Source organism: Osmerus mordax, chromosome 18 (genome assembly GCF_038355195.1).
Source record: "Osmerus mordax isolate fOsmMor3 chromosome 18, fOsmMor3.pri, whole genome shotgun sequence".
NCBI lineage: Eukaryota > Metazoa > Chordata > Actinopteri > Osmeriformes > Osmeridae > Osmerus > Osmerus mordax.
Genome location: NC_090067.1, coordinates 12,162,091 through 12,179,958, shown reverse-complemented (window position 1 = coordinate 12,179,958; position 17,868 = coordinate 12,162,091). Strand labels below are relative to the sequence as shown.

General features: G+C 46.4%; 2 protein-coding genes across 2 annotated transcripts; both read right to left on the bottom strand.

Moving 5' to 3' along the window:
* Nucleotides 1-100: 100 nt before the first annotated feature.
* On the bottom strand, nucleotides 101-4,863 carry ndufv1 (NADH:ubiquinone oxidoreductase core subunit V1). Its single transcript, XM_067255724.1, has 11 exons — nucleotides 4,841-4,863; nucleotides 4,009-4,122; nucleotides 3,840-3,922; nucleotides 3,554-3,724; nucleotides 3,089-3,272; nucleotides 2,590-2,779; nucleotides 2,110-2,322; nucleotides 1,634-1,800; nucleotides 1,380-1,461; nucleotides 1,060-1,205; nucleotides 101-421 (listed from the first exon to the last, which is right to left on the bottom strand). Exons 2-11 carry the CDS (start codon nucleotides 4,111-4,113, stop codon nucleotides 344-346), a joined length of 1,419 nt encoding a protein of 472 aa, XP_067111825.1. The 5' UTR covers nucleotides 4,114-4,122; nucleotides 4,841-4,863; the 3' UTR covers nucleotides 101-343.
* Nucleotides 4,864-10,195: 5,332 nt separating this feature from the next.
* On the bottom strand, nucleotides 10,196-17,337 carry LOC136962090 (importin subunit alpha-7). Its single transcript, XM_067255723.1, has 14 exons — nucleotides 17,262-17,337; nucleotides 15,255-15,388; nucleotides 14,915-15,007; nucleotides 14,711-14,810; nucleotides 14,489-14,583; nucleotides 14,132-14,263; nucleotides 13,736-13,824; nucleotides 13,483-13,582; nucleotides 13,203-13,366; nucleotides 12,936-13,014; nucleotides 12,432-12,557; nucleotides 11,798-11,925; nucleotides 11,347-11,531; nucleotides 10,196-11,259 (listed from the first exon to the last, which is right to left on the bottom strand). The coding sequence occupies exons 1-14, from the start codon at nucleotides 17,263-17,265 to the stop codon at nucleotides 11,072-11,074; spliced, it is 1,617 nt and encodes a 538-aa protein (XP_067111824.1). The 5' UTR covers nucleotides 17,266-17,337; the 3' UTR covers nucleotides 10,196-11,071.
* Between the last annotated feature and the right edge of the window lie 531 nt (nucleotides 17,338-17,868).

The following is a 17,868-nucleotide window of genomic DNA, read 5'->3' as shown; positions in this document are numbered from 1 at the left end:
CTAAGTCCGTTTATATGTTTAAAATCTATAATATTGAGTGGTATGCTATTTAGAAGTTCAGTTTGTGAGGACATAATATATAGAAACAAGTTGCAACGAGAACATTCTTAAACTTTTACAGTTTTTATTTAAGAGTAATACATATATACAACCGTAGAATCTAAATCTACATTAGGTTTAATAGAACTCCATTGGCGTATTTATTGGAAATACAGGCAAATACAGGAAGGCAATTATTCACAATTGTGTCGTGACAGTTTTGCTTTAAATAACAATTTGTGAATGAAAGGAAAGGGGTGAAATGGGAAAACAAGGCATGAAATATGAGGCAGCATGGAGTGAATTAAGCCCTGGCTTGCTTCTTCTCTTGAAATTCTGCAATTCTGCTCTCCATTACAGGTCTGAAGTGTCTAATCAAACCCTGAGGGAAGGAAGGAGGAAAATGTTTAATGTTTATTTGTAAGCAGGAACAGAAGCAGGAACAGAAACCCAATGTACCTGTACAGGTACATTGGGTTTCTGTTCCTGCTTCTCTGGACTGTGGTTGCCATCAGTCTGGCCAAAGTCCTATGTTGGGGTTATAAATATATCCAAATCCCCATGTCAGCATTTTTTGTAAATAATGTATATAAATAAACCATCAAACTAAGGAGCCCAGAGTAAACATACAGACGATGCCAGGTTAATAGAATGAAAATCAAGAGACAGTTTGGTCTATTCTGAACACCACCAACCGCCACAAGACGTCTGTGTAAGGCCTATGTGTAATTTATATCTCTATATCTATATATCTCTATCGATATAGATGTGTGTATTTACATTTAGTCATTTAGCAGACGCTCTTATCCAGAGCGACTAACAGTACGTACAGGGACATTCCCCCTGAGACAAGTAGGGTGAAGTGCCTTGCCCAAGGACACAATGTAATTTGACATGGCCGGGAATCGAACCGGCAACCTTCAGATTACTAGCCCTATTCCCTAACCGCTCAGCCACCTGACTCCCGTATTTGCCATGTAGGCATCTGCTGGGGTAATGCCTGTGGTGGTGGTGTGTTACCTGAACAGGCCATGCAGCACCGTCACCCAGGGCACAGATGGTGTGACCCTCGATCTGCTTGCTGATCTCCCAGATCATGTCGATCTCCGCTTCCTTAGCATCACCGCGCACAAAACGCCACATCATCGTGTTCATCCAGTCCACTCCTATGAACAGAGGTGGGCGGTAGATTCTTCACCTTACTTGTTGCTTTCATTACCTTAGTAATATGAGCTTTTCCCCATGTATATTTTATTTTATCTTCTGTTGTAATACGTTTAAAATACCCAACAGTATAGAACATTTGACTAAATAAATAATGAAGTGCTGCAGTTCCTCACCTTCCCTGCAGGGGGTGCACTGGCCACAGCTCTCGTGTTTGTAGAACTCAATCAGGCGGGCAATGGCTTTGATGACATCAGTCTGCAACGACAGAACGTTTCACCTCAACACTAGCCACCACACTGCGATCCCCAGTAAGCAGCTGAAACGCTGCACTAGGATACAATCAACATGTAATGTAGGGAGGGAGGACACAGAAATGAACAGCCAATCACAGCACACTTCCTCATTCCCTCTAGCAGGGGCTACTCACAGATTTGTCCATGACGATGATGGCAGCTGTGCCCAGGCCTGTCTGGGCCTGGATGAGGCCGTCAAAGTCCATAAGGACGGTTTCACAGACGGAGCGAGGGATCATGGGTGTGGAGGATCCACCAGGAATGACGGCCAGGAGGTTGTCCCAGCCTCCACGCACACCCCCTGAGAGAAACATCCATATTGGTGAGATGAATTGAAATTACGAGCCAATCACAATGGAGGAGGACCACAAAAAAAATACACTTCTGACACTGGTCCAGAAAGTTCACAATAAGATGTCGGTTGATGTGTATAAATGTTATAAGTGGAACATGCCACAACTGCCAAGGGAATATTTACACCTCAATAAAGTTTTCTATTCATTGCTTAAAGACAACCCCCCCCCCCCAAAAAAACCCCCCAAAAAACATGAAAAATAAATCGTTGTGTATGTCTATGACAGAATCAAAACGTAAATGTGTCGCTATGCACCTGCATGTCTCTCGATGAGTTCCTTGAGGGGGATGGACATCTCCTCCTCCACTGTGACGGGGGTGTTGACGTGACCCGAGATGTTAAACAGCTTGGTGCCCGAGTTCCTCTCTCTGCCGAAGCCAGCGAACCACGTCCCGCCACGACGGCAGATGGTGGGCGCCACAGCTACGGTCTCCACGTTGGCGACAGTCGTCGGGCAACCAAACACACCTTAGAGACAGCATTAAATCCATTATTTAGAACCTCGGTATTCCTGAAACCAGTTGCCATATGCCATGTAGGTTTGTTTCCATATGCCATGTAGGGGTCAAATGAGAGTTGGGGCAGATTTGCGGTTCTCAAATAAGAGAGATACATAACTTACACCCCTGGCATAAAGTAAAGACGGTACTACCCTAACACTGCATTTAAAACCAAATATACGTCAAACGTCTTGTATGGATGAGGGTTTGTACGTCCCCTCTCCTCAGGACTCACCGACGTCTGCGGGGAAGGGAGGCTTCAGACGGGGTTTCCCCTGCTTGCCCTCCAGGGACTCGATGAGGGCCGTCTCCTCCCCACAGATATAGGCTCCGGCCCCGCGCATCACAAACACGTCAAAGTCGTAGCCGGACCCGCAGGCGTTCCTCCCGATCAGGCCGTTGGCATAGGCCTCGTTGATGGCCACCTAGAGGAGAGAAGAAGAAGAGTTGACGATACATTACATTTCCATTTAGTCATTTAGCAGACGCTCTTATCCAGAGCGATTTACAAGAAAGAGCAAAAGGTGAATGAGGTCAATGATCATAAACAACGAGATAGCCCCAAAAACCATGTGGGTAGCCAAAACACAAAGCATACATTGTGAAAAGCAAATAAGAGCCAATGGGTAGAACCAGAAGAGCATGTAGTTAAACAAGTTACAAGTATTAGAGGCGTCATTTCACAGATCAGACACTAGGGGGCCTGAGGAGATCTTTTTGAACTCCCGTCTCACCTGCAGGTTGGATGACTCGTTGTAGAACTCCCCCCTGATGTAGATGTAGGCAGCGCGGGCTCCCATGCACCTGCCCGCCACCAGGCAGCCTTCCACCAGCTTGTGGGGGTCGTGGCGCATGATCTCCCGGTCCTTACAGGTGCCTGGTTCCCCCTCGTCTGCGTTCACCACCAGGTACTTGGGCCTGAGGGATAACAATCAGGTCAATTCTGTCTGTTTGTGTAGCCCTTTTCACAAGCAATATCACACATGCACCTAGAACTGCATCTAAAGCAACCGAAAACCCTCAAGGAAGACAAGGAAAAACTCCCAGGAAAACTCAGTGAGGGGAAAAAATGTCAGAGGAGAGATTCAGTGAGAGATCCCCTCTTCCGGTGTTAACTGTGACATGAGGGCAGTAGAAGGGTAAGCTGTGGACTGTTTAGAGTTCTCTTTTGGAGAAAGCACACATCAGGAGTCACTGACCGTCCATCGCTGGGTTTGTTCATGAAACTCCACTTCATGCCGGTGGGAAAGCCAGCTCCTCCTCTGCCACGCAGACCAGAGCTCTTGATCTCGTTGATGATCCAGTCCACTCCCTTCAACAGGATCTCCTTTGTCTTGTACCAGTCCCCCCTGCTCAAGGCCCCCTTTAGCCTGAGACAGGACAGGGGTAGAGGTTGCTTGAAGTGGGATTTATTTATTGATTATTGTTTGATAAGTTTACAAAAATCACTAAATTTGTGACATGAAAAGCTTTTGGTGGCTCTACCTCCAGTCATGTCGCCCATAGAGGTTGGTAAAGATTCTGTCCTGATCACTCAGAGGTCCAAATGTGGTCTTTTTGGGCTTTTCCTAATAAACCCACAGAGATCATGTTGAGTGAAACTGTCAAGGTTATCAAACCCTAACCAGTTGTTGGATATGTAATATATGTTTACCTGAGTAGCAGTGCTGTTGAATCGCGTGACGGCAGCTACCCCAGCTGGACTGACAGTGGCTGGGGTGCGCAGCGCACACACCAACGCCCGAGAGAGGGACAGCATCTTGATTGACTGTTTGCAGGAAATCAAAAACGTCAACAACAACAAAAAATCGTTGTTATCTGTACAATATCCACTGCTATATTTGTAGTTTAAGGCGCAAAGCCGCTTGTCAAGTCTTGTGGTGTTATGCCTATTCCAAGAAAAAACCCAGACAATCTTGAATCAATCTAGAGCTAACAATGTATCGCTTCAACATGTTATCAAGAAATTCAATTCTGATAAAAAACAAGGGTATTTATGTTCAAAAACGTCGTAAAAACTCAAATGTGATATAATCTCTGCACTGCCAACTCCAAACAATATTCCAAGCTCATCAAAACACTACTACCCATACACCAGGCATTGCTTGAGGACGTTTAGCATAGGCTACACTTATTAAAAATGTTAGTTAGCTGAGACAATTAACATTATCTACCTGTTTTACTGCTTAGCACACAAGAAAGGTATGCGCCAAATACTTAGGAAAGACGTTTCACCAAATACTTGAGGACGATGCATGTGTACAGCTTTGACCTCCATAACGTTCATAAAACTAGCTAGCCTAGTAAGCTAGCTAAATAGCGATGGTTTACGATCAATTTATTTAGTAATTCCTAAAGCATTGAAGCTTACCCATGACAAAACTCTTGTTTTGTGAGACTGTATATTATAAAAACGGAATATAAAAGCAATAGACTATATTTAAATAAAATGCATAATATTATTGGAAGGAAAACTGCATTCCTACCTCCGTCGGTTGTCCCGAGCTTATGAAATGTGGAACGGAAGTAGCTGCAACTTACCCGGAACTACTCGCCGGCACACTCACGTTCGGAGGCGCTGTTGTCATTTATTTAGTAAGACATTCTCTGGTAATAATTTTTTATAGGTCAACCCAGAGCCTTGTAGGAACATGGTATGGAAGCAAATCAGTGACATAATGCTTACTGGGGATTGCAGTGTGGTGACTAGTGTTGAGGTGAAACGTTCTGTCGTTGCAGACGGATATCATCAAAGCCATTGCCCACCTGATTGAGTTCTACAAACATGAGAGCTGTGGCCAGTGCACTTCATTATATATTTGAAATGAATAATGTAAAATTATAAAATTCAGATTACAACATCCTGGATACCAAGGATAGGTAAAGCAATCGTCATACATGCAGATCAGTCACAATCAGTGTTGCCAGGTCCGCGGTTTTACCGCGGAATTGGGCTACTTTTGAAGTGTTGCCGCGGGTTGAATTGTTTGTCCGCTGGTTGGGGTAGACCTATTTTGCATGCAAATTAAATTAATATCTATAAATAAAAATCGATATTTTAAATGAAATAATTTATTTATACCCAAATTCTACCAAACTGACTCCAGATCAGCACGTACACACATGGACATGGGACACGCCCACATACACACGCACTGTGGGTGTGCACACGTGTCTAATGCTCTCAGTCTCCTGAGAAAACCTCCTGAAAACTTCTTTTAATGCTGGCATACTAAACATTTGGTGTTACTTTGTAGATATTACAATACATTTGGCAATGATAGCAATGCTGTTGGACTTTACAAGCAGTGTATATGGTTTGGCAGGTGCATATTTTGAGTTCTGATATTGGGCTGGTTTTGATTGGCCATTGGGCTGGTTTTGTCACACAGACCTGGCAACTCTGGTCACAATAACAGTTTAAGGACCGAATGTTTATGTCCACAGCTGAACTGTGGACATAAACATTCGATAAACATTGTCAGGACTCAAGTAAAAAAAACAACAACCGCTCTTAATGCCTGAAGGAAGCCAACCCAGGCAAGTGTGAATTAAACTTTTACCTACTGATTATAATGCAGATACAAAATGTCAGACAAACGTAAAGGGTTGCAACATAACTTTATTTTTTCGTACAGTATTTTCACTGAACAACTTTAGATTTTATTTACTTATATTTCGTATACATATCTAATATTGTTAATGCATTGTGTATGTTTGTTTCTGTGTGTGTCATGTTCAGTTGAACTGTATCAGTTTCTCGTCACTCATTCATACCGTCGGCAGTCAAGTCAAGTCACAGTTTAAGATGGGTATTTGTAAGCAAACAAACATAAGATATTGAAATAAATACATTTCAAAGAGAGAAATTATAGGACCAGAGCAGAGTATACATCAGGGCTGGTCAGTAAGGGTGTATGAAAATATTTTACAAACATGTAGCATTGTAAACAATTGAGCATGGACTGCTACACTTGACAAGCCAAGCATAGAGCCATGACTTGAGATTTCCTAGAGACAGACCAGTCTCAAAGAGACATTTAAAGGATTGAGGACGGAAGACAAGTCAAATTTGAGCCGTGTTGCAATCAATACCTGGATTACAACTTTTGAATGATCAATTGTAAGTTTTCTTTCTGATCATATGTCCTGAAGAGGAAGTGCTTTAGGCCCTATATATTGCAACTGTAGCCGTCAGCTCAGGCAGGAAAACAGGCCATGTTATTTCCAAGTGACATCATGTGGTCAAAGGAGGCATTTCAGCACTTCTCAGAAGTCATTAGAACGAGTCAGGATTTAGGGGGGAAAAAAAACACAGTGCGTGTTAAATGTAAAACAACATACACAACGCTCCTCTTCAGTTCTTACATCTCTTGTTTAATGTAAATTACTTCGCATAATGATGAATCCCAGATTCCATCTGGGTAAAACGTCAAGTAGTTCCGTCTGGTAACTCCACTCCCAGAGAGAGGGGAGCAAAGCCTGAAGATAAGCCTGAAGAGAGAGCAAATCCCTGCGGATGTTGGGTTTGGAGCACATCCCTGCGGATGTTGGGTTTGGAGCACATCCTTGCGGATGTTGTGTTTGGAGCACATCCCTGCGGATGTTGGGTTTGGAGCACATCCCTGCGGATGTTGGGTTTGGAGCACATCCCTGCGGATGTTGGATTTGGAGCACATCCCTGCGGATGTTGGGTTTGGAGCACATCCCTGCGGATGTTGGGTTTGGAGCACATCCCTGCGGATGTTGGGTTTGGAGCACATCTACTGCAGGAGTTGTTGGTTGTTTTGATCGGATTTATATTTGTGGTCCAATGCTGAATCGGACGATAAAAAAAACCTGATCACAGCTTACCCTGCAAGAAAAAGATGTGTGATTGGTTGTACTGAAAGATGGCTTTTAATAAGTTTTTGGCGGACCAAAAAAAAATGGGGTGGTCGCCTGAGTTTGATTTTTCAATCACAGTACCACCATCTGCAGTAAGGGTCTGAGCTCTAGATTCAGGCGTAGAAACAAGAGAGGTATCAAGAACTCTAGCGAGGAACACCACTTCTGTAGGTCATTTACAAACAGAGAGGGTTTTACTCATATGTGCAAACATGGAAGTAAAGGTCTGGTCTGATATGACTGCTGACCAGAAAGCCCAGTGATGTAGTTTGTATTGTCTCCTCTTTGGACACAAACCGCTCAAATCATTGTGTACATCTAGAAACAACCAGCTTTACCTATCACCAATCTATTTGGAGGTCTGGAAAGACCAGTATAAAGCAGTAAAGGAAGTCCCATTTTTAGGTTTTTCTATTTTTTCTCCTTTAAGGTTCAAACCCACGTTGAGGTGGGCCAAGAAAAGAATGCCACTTCTTTTGAGAAACAATGGCAAGTCATGTAACTTTAAAGATAAGGAAAAAAGAGCAGCAATGTTTTGCACAAAATGTGTGCACATTCAAGTACAAAAAAAGGAAAAAGGAAAAATAGAATTCAATAAGTCATAGACAGACATTTCAACCTTCAGTCTTTGTTGGTCGGATTGGCACTTTAGTGAATAGGAGTGCATTTGTACTATTTTTCATAAATATAAATATAGTTTTTATTTTTTTGTAGTTTGATCCACTTGTTTCTTGCCTGAGGGAGACAAGAAGCCAAAAACTACTGATATAAATGATCCTCTACACATTAGCACAGTAGAGTAAGTTTTGTTGCTCAATTACCATGATTTCTAGAATTTCTATCACCTTTTATATCTAGAAGTGCACTTGTTCTGTGGATAACTATTTGCATTTCTAAAGCTTGCAGCCATACTCAATTTGAATATTTCCACTTTCAAAATGTGCATGTCAGTGAAACAAAGTTTTACTCCAACACAGTCATTATAATATAGTAAACATCCAAGCGAAAATATTAAAACAAATTCAGATTTGTCTTAATATTTTAAGATTGCAGATTAAGTGCCAATAGCCAGAACAACACCAACTGTTGCAACTAGTGATATCCGCTCTGTAAAACAAAAAACAAATCATCATAATATGACGCTTGGTTTTAAAGTGAAGTCCACTGCAGCTAAACGAGAACAAGTTGTTTGTCCACAGAAAAAGCGCATCCCCCTAGAGTCATGGGGACGAAATAACATCAATCGTAGCCTCACAAAGCGCCTGTCAGTCAAACGTCACACTACCAGACAGTTCTGAGCCCTGGGCTCCACCCTCCATAGACACAGGCTGGAGATCAGCTAGGACCCTAGGGCCAGGATGGGCTAAGGCCAGGCCTGGCTGACCCCAGACCTGTGCTTACAGGTGTATCTAGCCATCACCAGTCATGTTGCCAGGAGGAGGAAACGGCTTCCATAACCCCTGGTACAGGAAAAAGGCTTTCCGAAACGAATATATATATGAAATGAAGCAGAGAATCATATTTAACTGCATCTTTCCGGTACAAATCTAATAACAGGCTACCAAGCATTGGCTTATGAATGACTAACATTTATTAAAATACCCACCCCACCCCAAAGTATTTATTTTCAAAGTGCGAAAAAAAGAAAAGAAAGCTTAAGCCATGCCATGTACTTTATACCATGTAACAGTTTTTTATGAAGGAAAAAAAAAGAAAATCCTACTTGTCTTAAGGGTTTGGAAGCCTTTTTCTCCGGATACCTGGCCACTCATTAGTATGATGTGTGTATACAGTGTCTGCTGGTGTTGTATGCGAGTGTGCATGAAGTATGTGTGCAAATACGAACATCTCTTTTAACTAGAATTTCGGTCGCAGTTAAGCTCGTTGCTAAACCACTAGACGCATCCCTAGCCAAACTCCAGCCATCGTTAAATCCACAAGAGGGGGGTGGGGAGATGGGGGGGCGAGTGGTGTGGTGAACTTTCCAAGTCGGGCAGAGAAGAAGAAAAAAACATAGATGCAAAGTTCGAGATCAATCCGTCCTCACAAGACATAGAATGCCAACGGTTAGCTAGATATCAAAGCTACAGCTACATACCGCCACCGCCACAACGAACACAAGAACTTAGAGAATGTGTTACGACTTTCAACTCCGTCACTCCATTCCTCTAGTTTTTCTTTTTACCTTCACCCCCCGCACTCGCACCCGCACCCGCCCTCCGACTCCATCTCTTTACGCGGTAACTGTACGAGTTTGGCCAGGGATAGTCTCTTGAAAAGGTGGTAGGGTAAGGAAACACCATGCAAACCCCTACCAAGCACACATAGGGAGGAGGGGCAGCTACAACATAGAGCAGGGGGGGCTAACCGGCAGCTACCTATTTACACCGGGCTTTCGTAAAATCAAGAACCCCCAAGAAAGAAAATAAACTTTCGGGCTGAATCGTTCACTTCCAGATGCATCAAAATCACTACGGCGTGGTTGAGGGATTTTGTTTTAGGATCTCAGGTTAGGATTCAGCACTGTTCAAAAGAGAGAACCAAAACGAACACAAAATAACACCGCATTGCTCATCTTGAGATGCTTTTGTCTATAAAAAAAATATTTGGTGTGCTGCAGTCAGTCCTGCCCCCCCCATCACCCCAACCCCTGCCCCCCCTACCTGCGTCATGTAATAGTTAGATCACTTCATAGTTCAAATGTATCGTTATTAAGAACACAGCACACAACGGACATTATACAGTATCTCTAGCTATACCACCCCCTTAACCTAGGTATTATCACGTTAATCTCTCAATATAGTTTCAACCCCCCCGCCCCCACCACACACATGCCCCTCACCCCCCTTTCCAATCTGTCACCTCTCCCTGAAGTACCTTCTCTGAACCAGCATGCTCCACCCCCCCCCCCCCCCTCCTCCTCCTCCCTATGATAAAAAAAAAAAAGATCTGCCATGAGCAATGAACCGAAAAAGGAAGTTGTTTAAATGGAAATTAGCTCCAGTTTCCAGGAAGGAGAGAGGAGAGAGCCTGAAGTGTGTTGGAGTCTCTGTGTCTATGTGGAGACCACACAGCAGCGAATACCCTGTATGTCCAACACAACCCAAAACAACTGCTAACCGTGTCCAGAGGGGAGCCATGTTCCTCTATTATGAGCGGGTGAGAGACACCGTGGAGTCCTATTGCAACTGAACGTCAAACTGGGTGAATGTGAAATAAAACTTGAATGAACTAGCGGATACATTGGAGAAGGTTAACACGTCAAGCAAGCTCGACTCCTGAGTCCAACGTAAGAGTTTGGGTGTCACCTCACTGTCATATAATCATCATGTCTGCATGTGATTCCCGAAAGCGGGATTTTTCACAAACAGAGAGATACTCTATGGTGTGGGAAGGGAGGGGAAAAAAACACAGGAAAAACTGCCACCTCTAAGCAAAAAAAAACTAAAACACGAAGGGGTTCTAAATGACGGACTGTGAACAGGTTGAGACACAACTACAGTCTGAGGGGAGGGAGTTTGTGGAGACAACTTTTAATTAGGTTCACTGGGCTTGACGTCATTGTCCTCTTAACTAGGCCAGGGTGCCTACGAGAGAAGCTGACTCTGATTGGTCTGTTCAGCCAGGAAGAAGGCAGACTATTGGTAGAGTTGGGAGGGTTTAACAGGAACGGGACCCTCCTTTTCTTCCAGAGCCAATGGGCTTTAAGGAGGGGGGAGGGAGGGAAGGGCTAGTGGTAAAACAGGAAAGCCAAAGTGATATACCCTCATTTGAGAAGTGTAGGAGGGCAGATATGAGCTGGGTGGTGGAGAGGTGGAGAGGGGGGTGAGTTATAGCTGGAAGCCCTCCATGGGGGCTTCCTGCTGGGGGAAAAGAAACTGCTGGTTGGCCTGGTCCACCTGGGGGGCCAGGTTGGCTTCCTCCTCCTCTACCCCAAAGTAGTGCTCGATCAGGTCGAAGGCCTTCTGGTAGATGTCCTGGTTGTCGTGGCTTTGGAGGAACTCGATCTTGTCCAGGCCTAGGTAAGAGCAGGGGTCAGGGTCAATGGAGGTCAATCACAGAATCACGCTGTGTGTGTGTGTATGTGCCTGTGTGTGTGTCTCACCGTAGGCCTCCTCTATGAGGCTGCAGTAGGGGTTGACCCCCTGGCCCTGCCCCCCCTGCCGGGCCTCCTGCTCCCCCAGCCTCAGGATGTTCTCCAGCCCGCTCAGAGCCACCTGGACGATCCTGGAGTCCATGACTGTCAGCAGGTCACACAGAGGCTTAATGCAGCCCAGGTTCACCAGGTACCTGACACACACACACGCGCGCATTAGAACTGGGAGCAGAGAGAACGTGTTTGGTGTGGTCCAGACACGAGTTATGCTGGGCTGAGGGGTGTCATGTGACATTCCGATCGTAATTCAAACTGTGGCCAAAAAGGGCATTCAGTTTGTGTGTGTGTTTAGCTTCAGCCAGATGTTCACCCTGCCTGACCAGGGGAGGACCAGAGGTTTCATGGTGTGGAGCATGTCAGACCCCCTGTGCGGGGCAGAGGAGGAGGTGTCGTCCTGTACCTGATCTGCTCCGGGGTCCCCCCAGACGTGGCGTTGGTGATGGCCCAGGCCGCCTCCTTCCTGGTCCTAAACTCCGCCTTCTGCAGGATGTCGATCAGCACCGGGAAGATGTTGCCGTCGATCACTGTCTGCAAGGGAGGGTACAGGGTTAGGGGCGTGTGGTGTGTGAATGTGAGGTGTCTGGTTTGTGTGTGTGTGTGGTATGGTGTTAGGTGTGTGGTACCTGGATCTGGGCCCTGTGTGTGGTATGGTGTTAAGTGTGTGGTACCTGGATCTGGGCCGTGTGTGTGTGGTATGGTGTTAGGTGTGTGGTACCTGGATCTGGGCCCTGTGTGTGGTATGGTGTTAGGTGTGTGGTACCTGGATCTGGGCCGTGTGTGTGTGGTATGGTGTTAGGTGTGTGGTACCTGGATCTGGGCCCTGTGTGTGGTATGGTGTTAGGTGTGTGGTACCTGGATCTGGGCCGTGTGTGTGGTATGGTGTTAGGTGTGTGGTACCTGGATCTGGGCCGTGTGTGTGTGGTATGGTGTTAGGTGTGTGGTACCTGGATCTGGGCCCTGTGTGTGGTATGGTGTTAGGTGTGTGGTACCTGGATCTGGGCCCTGTGTGTGGTATGGTGTTAGGTGTGTGGTACCTGGATCTGGGCCCTGTTCCCAGCGGTGATGTTGGAGATGGTCCAGCAGGCCTCTTTGCGGATGGACTCTTTAGCAGAGCTGAGGAGGTGCAACACACAGGGCAGCGCCGAGCAGTTCAGCACCACCTGGTACACAGGACACAGTTACACACCGTGTGTGTGTGTTTGTGTGTGTGTCTTTGCTCGCGTGTGTGTCTTTGCTCGCGTGTGTGTGTGCTCGCATGCGTGTGTGAGTGTGAGCGAGCAGTAGCTTTCAGATGCACATCACCCAAACAAAAGAATCTTATTTTACATACTGGGATAGCTGTAGCTCAGTGGCAGAGCATTCAAATGCAAATCATAAGGTTGCAGGTTGAAATCTCCCCCTCCCCCTTCCCATGAAGGAATGAAAGTGTCTGGATGAATGAGTGCTAAATGAACAGATTCTTATCGTCTCCAGTACAGACTTCTGCCGTCCCTCCCAGCAGGTGACACAGTGAAGCCTGTGGGTGACAGACAGCTCACCTGTGTCTGGATATCGTCCCCAGTGACGATGTTCCCCACAGCTCTCAGGGCGGGCGAGGCCACCTTGTAGTCAGTGTGCCTGGAGGAGAGAGGGAGGGAGAGAGACAGAGACCGAGAGAGAGACAGCCAGAGATAGAGAGGCACAGACAGAAAGGCAGAGCAAGCGAGAGAGAAAGAGAGAATATCTAGAATATCTGTCAAAACGAAAAACTGAGTCAAACACCACCCAAAGACACCACACACACACACACACACACTCCTCCTCACATGAGCAGCTCGACGAGGCGGCGGCAGACCCCAGAGTCGATGACTGCCTGGATCTTGTCGTTGGGGCCGTCTGAGAGGTAGGACAGCGCCCAGCAGGCGTCTGCCAGCAGGTCTGGGTCACTGCTGAACAGAAGCCTGGACAGCACCGGCAGGCAGGGCGACACCTGACACACACAAACAGGAACAGATACACACGCATTGGGCTTGTGGATGTGGTACTGGAGGGGGTCTCCTCCAAAGCCAGGGTGATTCGGTGTGTGTGTGTGTGTGTTGGGTGTACCTTCTCGAAGACAGGCGGGGGGCTCTTGCCCCTGCAGATGTTGGACAGAGCCCACACAGCGTTCCTGGTCATGGTCAGCCTGGTGGACTTGGTCAGGAGCCTGTGGGGAGGAACACAGCAGGGTTAGCTGTGCTCCAGGGGAGGGGACCGGACACGGCTCAGAGGCTGCAGCCCAGGGTACCTGCAGACCCAGGGTACCTGCAGACCCAGGGTCCCTGCAGACCCAGGGTACCTGCAGAACCAGGGTACCTACGTCAGCAGTGGTGGGAGGATGTTGCAGTCGAGAACGTAGTCTCTGCACACGGCGCTGTCACCCGCAATGTTCCCCAGTGCCCACACAGCCTGGGAGAGAGATAGCAGAGGGAGAGAGAGGAAGAGACACAGAGAGAGAGAGAGGGGAGGGAGAAACACAGAGAGGGGAGGGACAGACACAGAGAGGAGAGGGAGAGACAGAGAGGACAGAGACAAAGAGAGAGGAGAGAGAGACACAGAGAGAGGAGAGAGAGAGACAGAGAGGAAACAGAGCGCAAGAAACCAAAAACAAAGCGAGAAACAAAATGACAGGATTAGGAAGTGACATCGAAAGGCCTCGACAGAAGCTCGTCACCCCGGGGGATGGGGAGACGGGCGTCTCAGCTTAGAGGCCCACCTGCTCTTGGACGTCCTCCAAGTCAGAGTTCAGGAGGTCTATGAAGATGGGAACGGCCCCGGCCTCGATCACCACCTTCGTCTGCATGGATGTACCCGACGCTATGTTGGTGAGGGCCCAAGCTGCCTCGAACTGGAGAAAGGAGGGAGGAGGAGAGAGGAGAGGTGGAGAGGAGGGGGAGAGAGAGGAGGAGGGTAGGGGGAGGGAGAGGGGGGGAGTAGGGGGAGGGAGAGAGAGAGGTGGAGAGAAAGGAGGAGAGTAGGGGGAGGGAGAGAGAGATGGAGAGGATGAAAACGTAACACCAACGCTTCAGAGCACCTCTCTGGTCACCTGACCAAACTCCCCCGGGCTGCTCACCTGTAAGGTGCAGTTCACGCTCGTCTTGAGGAACTCGACAAATCTCTCCACCACTCCGGGCGTGTTTATGACTTCGTCGATGGGGGGGTTGGGCTCTGGTTGGAAACACACACACACAATGGGCATCCTCACAACAAAACTATACTGAATTGTGACAATGTCCCCCCCCCACTGCAGCCTTGGTAAATATATCTTATGTTCACTTGCGTTGGAGGTAATCACCTTTGGACAGTAGTTTCCTGAATTTCTGTGTTGTGGCTAGCTGCATCTCTGGGTCCTCTGAGAACAGCATCTCCACCATGTCTCTTGTGATCACTCCTTCCTGGAAAGACGCGGGCATCAACAACAGTACAGCTTTCTGCCCCATACCCACCTCTCTTAGGCTGGTTAAAGTACAGGAGCTGACAGTGTGTGTGTGTGTCTCACCGTGGTTGGGGAGGTGAGGTATGAGTGGACCAGCTGACTCTCAGATGTGGCTGCTTCCTCGTCGAGGACGTCCACATTTCTCCTCTTGAAGAGCTGAGAGAGAGAGAGACAGAGAGTGTTAGAGGCAGGGAAATAGACATCTTTGGGCCATGCTATCTCACCTCTGGGTCACAGCTTTGGGTTGTTTACCTGGCTGTTTGTGGCAGGGGTGTTTGTGTGAATGTTTACCAGGGTGTTTGTGGGTACCTTAACTTGGTTGTGTGTGTTTGTTTACCTTGTTATGTGTGTGTTTGTTTACCTGGTTGAATGTTTGTTTACCTATGTGTGTGTGTTTGTTTACCTGCTGCTCTCGTTTCTGTTTCCTGAGCTGGACTCCCTCCTCCTCCCTCCTGCGCCTCATCTCCTCCAGGTTCAGAGCTTTGTTCTTGTAGCGGTTCATCCTGTAGTTATCCTTTGCAGGACTGGTGGACGGCTCTGATATGGGAAACAACGTAGACAGGGTTAGGAAACGTTTCAGGAAGAGGCAACTGTTGCAAACAACAATAACGGAATATGCCATCAAATATGTGGCATGCTTGTGTGTGTGTGTGTGAGGTGCTCCTTAGCTCTCAGACACTAATTATAGGACGCGAGGATGAAACCTTCTCATAACAAGCTGGGAGTAACGGAGCAGGACTGTGTAGTTAAAAATACAACCTAGCACTATGCAGCCTTCTCATGACGACCCACTGCCAGTGAGTGCACAAAGGACGCAAACAAACACACATGTTCCGCACCGAAGTTAGGACAGGCGCACACACACACACACACACACACACACGGGACAGGAAACTATTCATTTGGAGTCAGCTGGAAGGCGACACAGGCACATTTATTCAGCAGAGTTAATCGCAGAGTTAGCGCGATCGGGCACCCACACACACAAAGTGCCCATCCTCAGCATTTGTGCAGTCATGCCACCCCCAGGGCAGGGCACAGCATTCCCTGAATCACCCAGGGCCAGGTCAGACGGAGGGAGGGGGGGGGAATAACGAGTGTCCAGATAGTAAAGCCACAGGCACATGAAACAAACAAACTTCTGGTTGCGTCTGGATGTTTTGTTTTTAACTTTCAGTGACCTCTTCTACAGAGTTCTCAACTGTGAGAGCTCCTGTTTTAGCCGAAACAGCCCCACACAGCAGAGAAGAGAGGGACTTAACCAAACAGACGGTCTAGAAGGCCAACATTGATGCCTTTATAAGCTGTTGCAACTACTTCTGGTGTACACAACACAGCCTCTCGTTTCATTGTCATGATTATGGAGAGGGATGGACGGGGCGAGATAACAAGGCTGTGATCTCAAGGATATGAGATATTCTTAACACAGGACATCAAAATAAAGGAAGAAAAATGATTCACAGGGACTGATGACCGGAAGAGCAACAATAGACCACAGATGAAACTGTCACTGACTCAGGGATCGAGCTGGCTGGTGTGAGAGACAGTCCACTGTATGGCATGCCGCTGTTTCAACTCTCTTGGCCACACCCTCCTCTCTCTCTCGGCTGTACTCTGAAGACTATATTTAAAATATATAAATACTTGGGTGAGGGGGCACCGAGTTCGAAATCAATTAGAAAACGGAAATAGAACCCGTTGAATCCACTTCTTGATCATCTTCTGGTCATCTGCCTTGTGTGAACCAGCAGCATGCCACCACACCCGTGGAAATCAAAGCTGCGACCATACGAGCGTAACCTTAGCAGCTGACTGTCAACAACATACCTCGAACGTTGATGTCTGTCAAGCAAACCAGATAATATCTTCTGTCAAAACTGGTCCAACTAAACACAACAGATGGATTAGTCTACGTTGAACAATGTTGATTCTATGTCCTTTTCCCCAAGTGTTCCATACTACGTAGCTACCATGTTGGTAACTAGTTAACTTAAGCTAACAGTAATATTAACTCTAGCTAGCAAGCATAATCACATGTTGACGGACTAATTTACCAAGGTGGAGCTAGCGAGACAGCAAATGCTAGCTACAGTAGGTTCATGACAATATTACGTTTTTTATCCGCACGTTCAAACCAAACAGAACATTTATCCATAGCTCTATCGATATTGTATCGAAAAGACTAGGTATTTATGTTACAGTTAGTTAGACAGAGAAGACAGGCTTGGACAAACAATGCATGACACCAATGTAGTGTGTCCCTAGCTAAACTACCTAGCTGGGGACACGCTAGCTAGTTAGCCTAGCTCAGACGAGAACTGGAAACACTTGAAACAGACGTAACTCGCTTGTCCCGTGTGTACATGAGATGTAATAATGGATCACAGTGAAATATAAGGCTATTACTCACCCATTTCAGACAGGACTGGGTGACAGATTCGGCAAAACCTGTTGAGAAATAAATAAATAGTAATCCTCTAACTCGCTTAGCTTTCCAAAATTTGATCCACACAAACAATATGTCGGAGGAAAATCAAGGTTGCCAAGTCTCCTTTGTAGTATCCCCCTATCAGGGCTGTTAACCTGGCAACCCTCCTATTTCGCTGTATGCTGTTAACGGCTTCGCATTTGTATGCACCGTTTACACTACCTGATTTTGAAAAGCGAACAATGTATGTCTGTATGATATGGTTAACCATAAATATTGTAATTAAATACAATATTGCTGACAATTAATTACAAAGCACCTTATCCTCTGAGGCCCAAGGGGCATTCAAGCAACTTTTTTTGCACTGTTAATCGTATGGTAATTAGTGAGGTAGCATCGTGGATGCTTAATAAAGGCATCCACAATTATTTTAATAATATAAAAAACATTACATTTTTGTGTTGAGATTGTTTGAAAGAACCCCAGCAATGCCGATGCTCAATCTATGAAATCTCGCCATCAGATTTTTCTCAGGCACCCTCTCATAACATGCAGCCACATTGTCTCTAGTGCTATTTTTAATTGACTT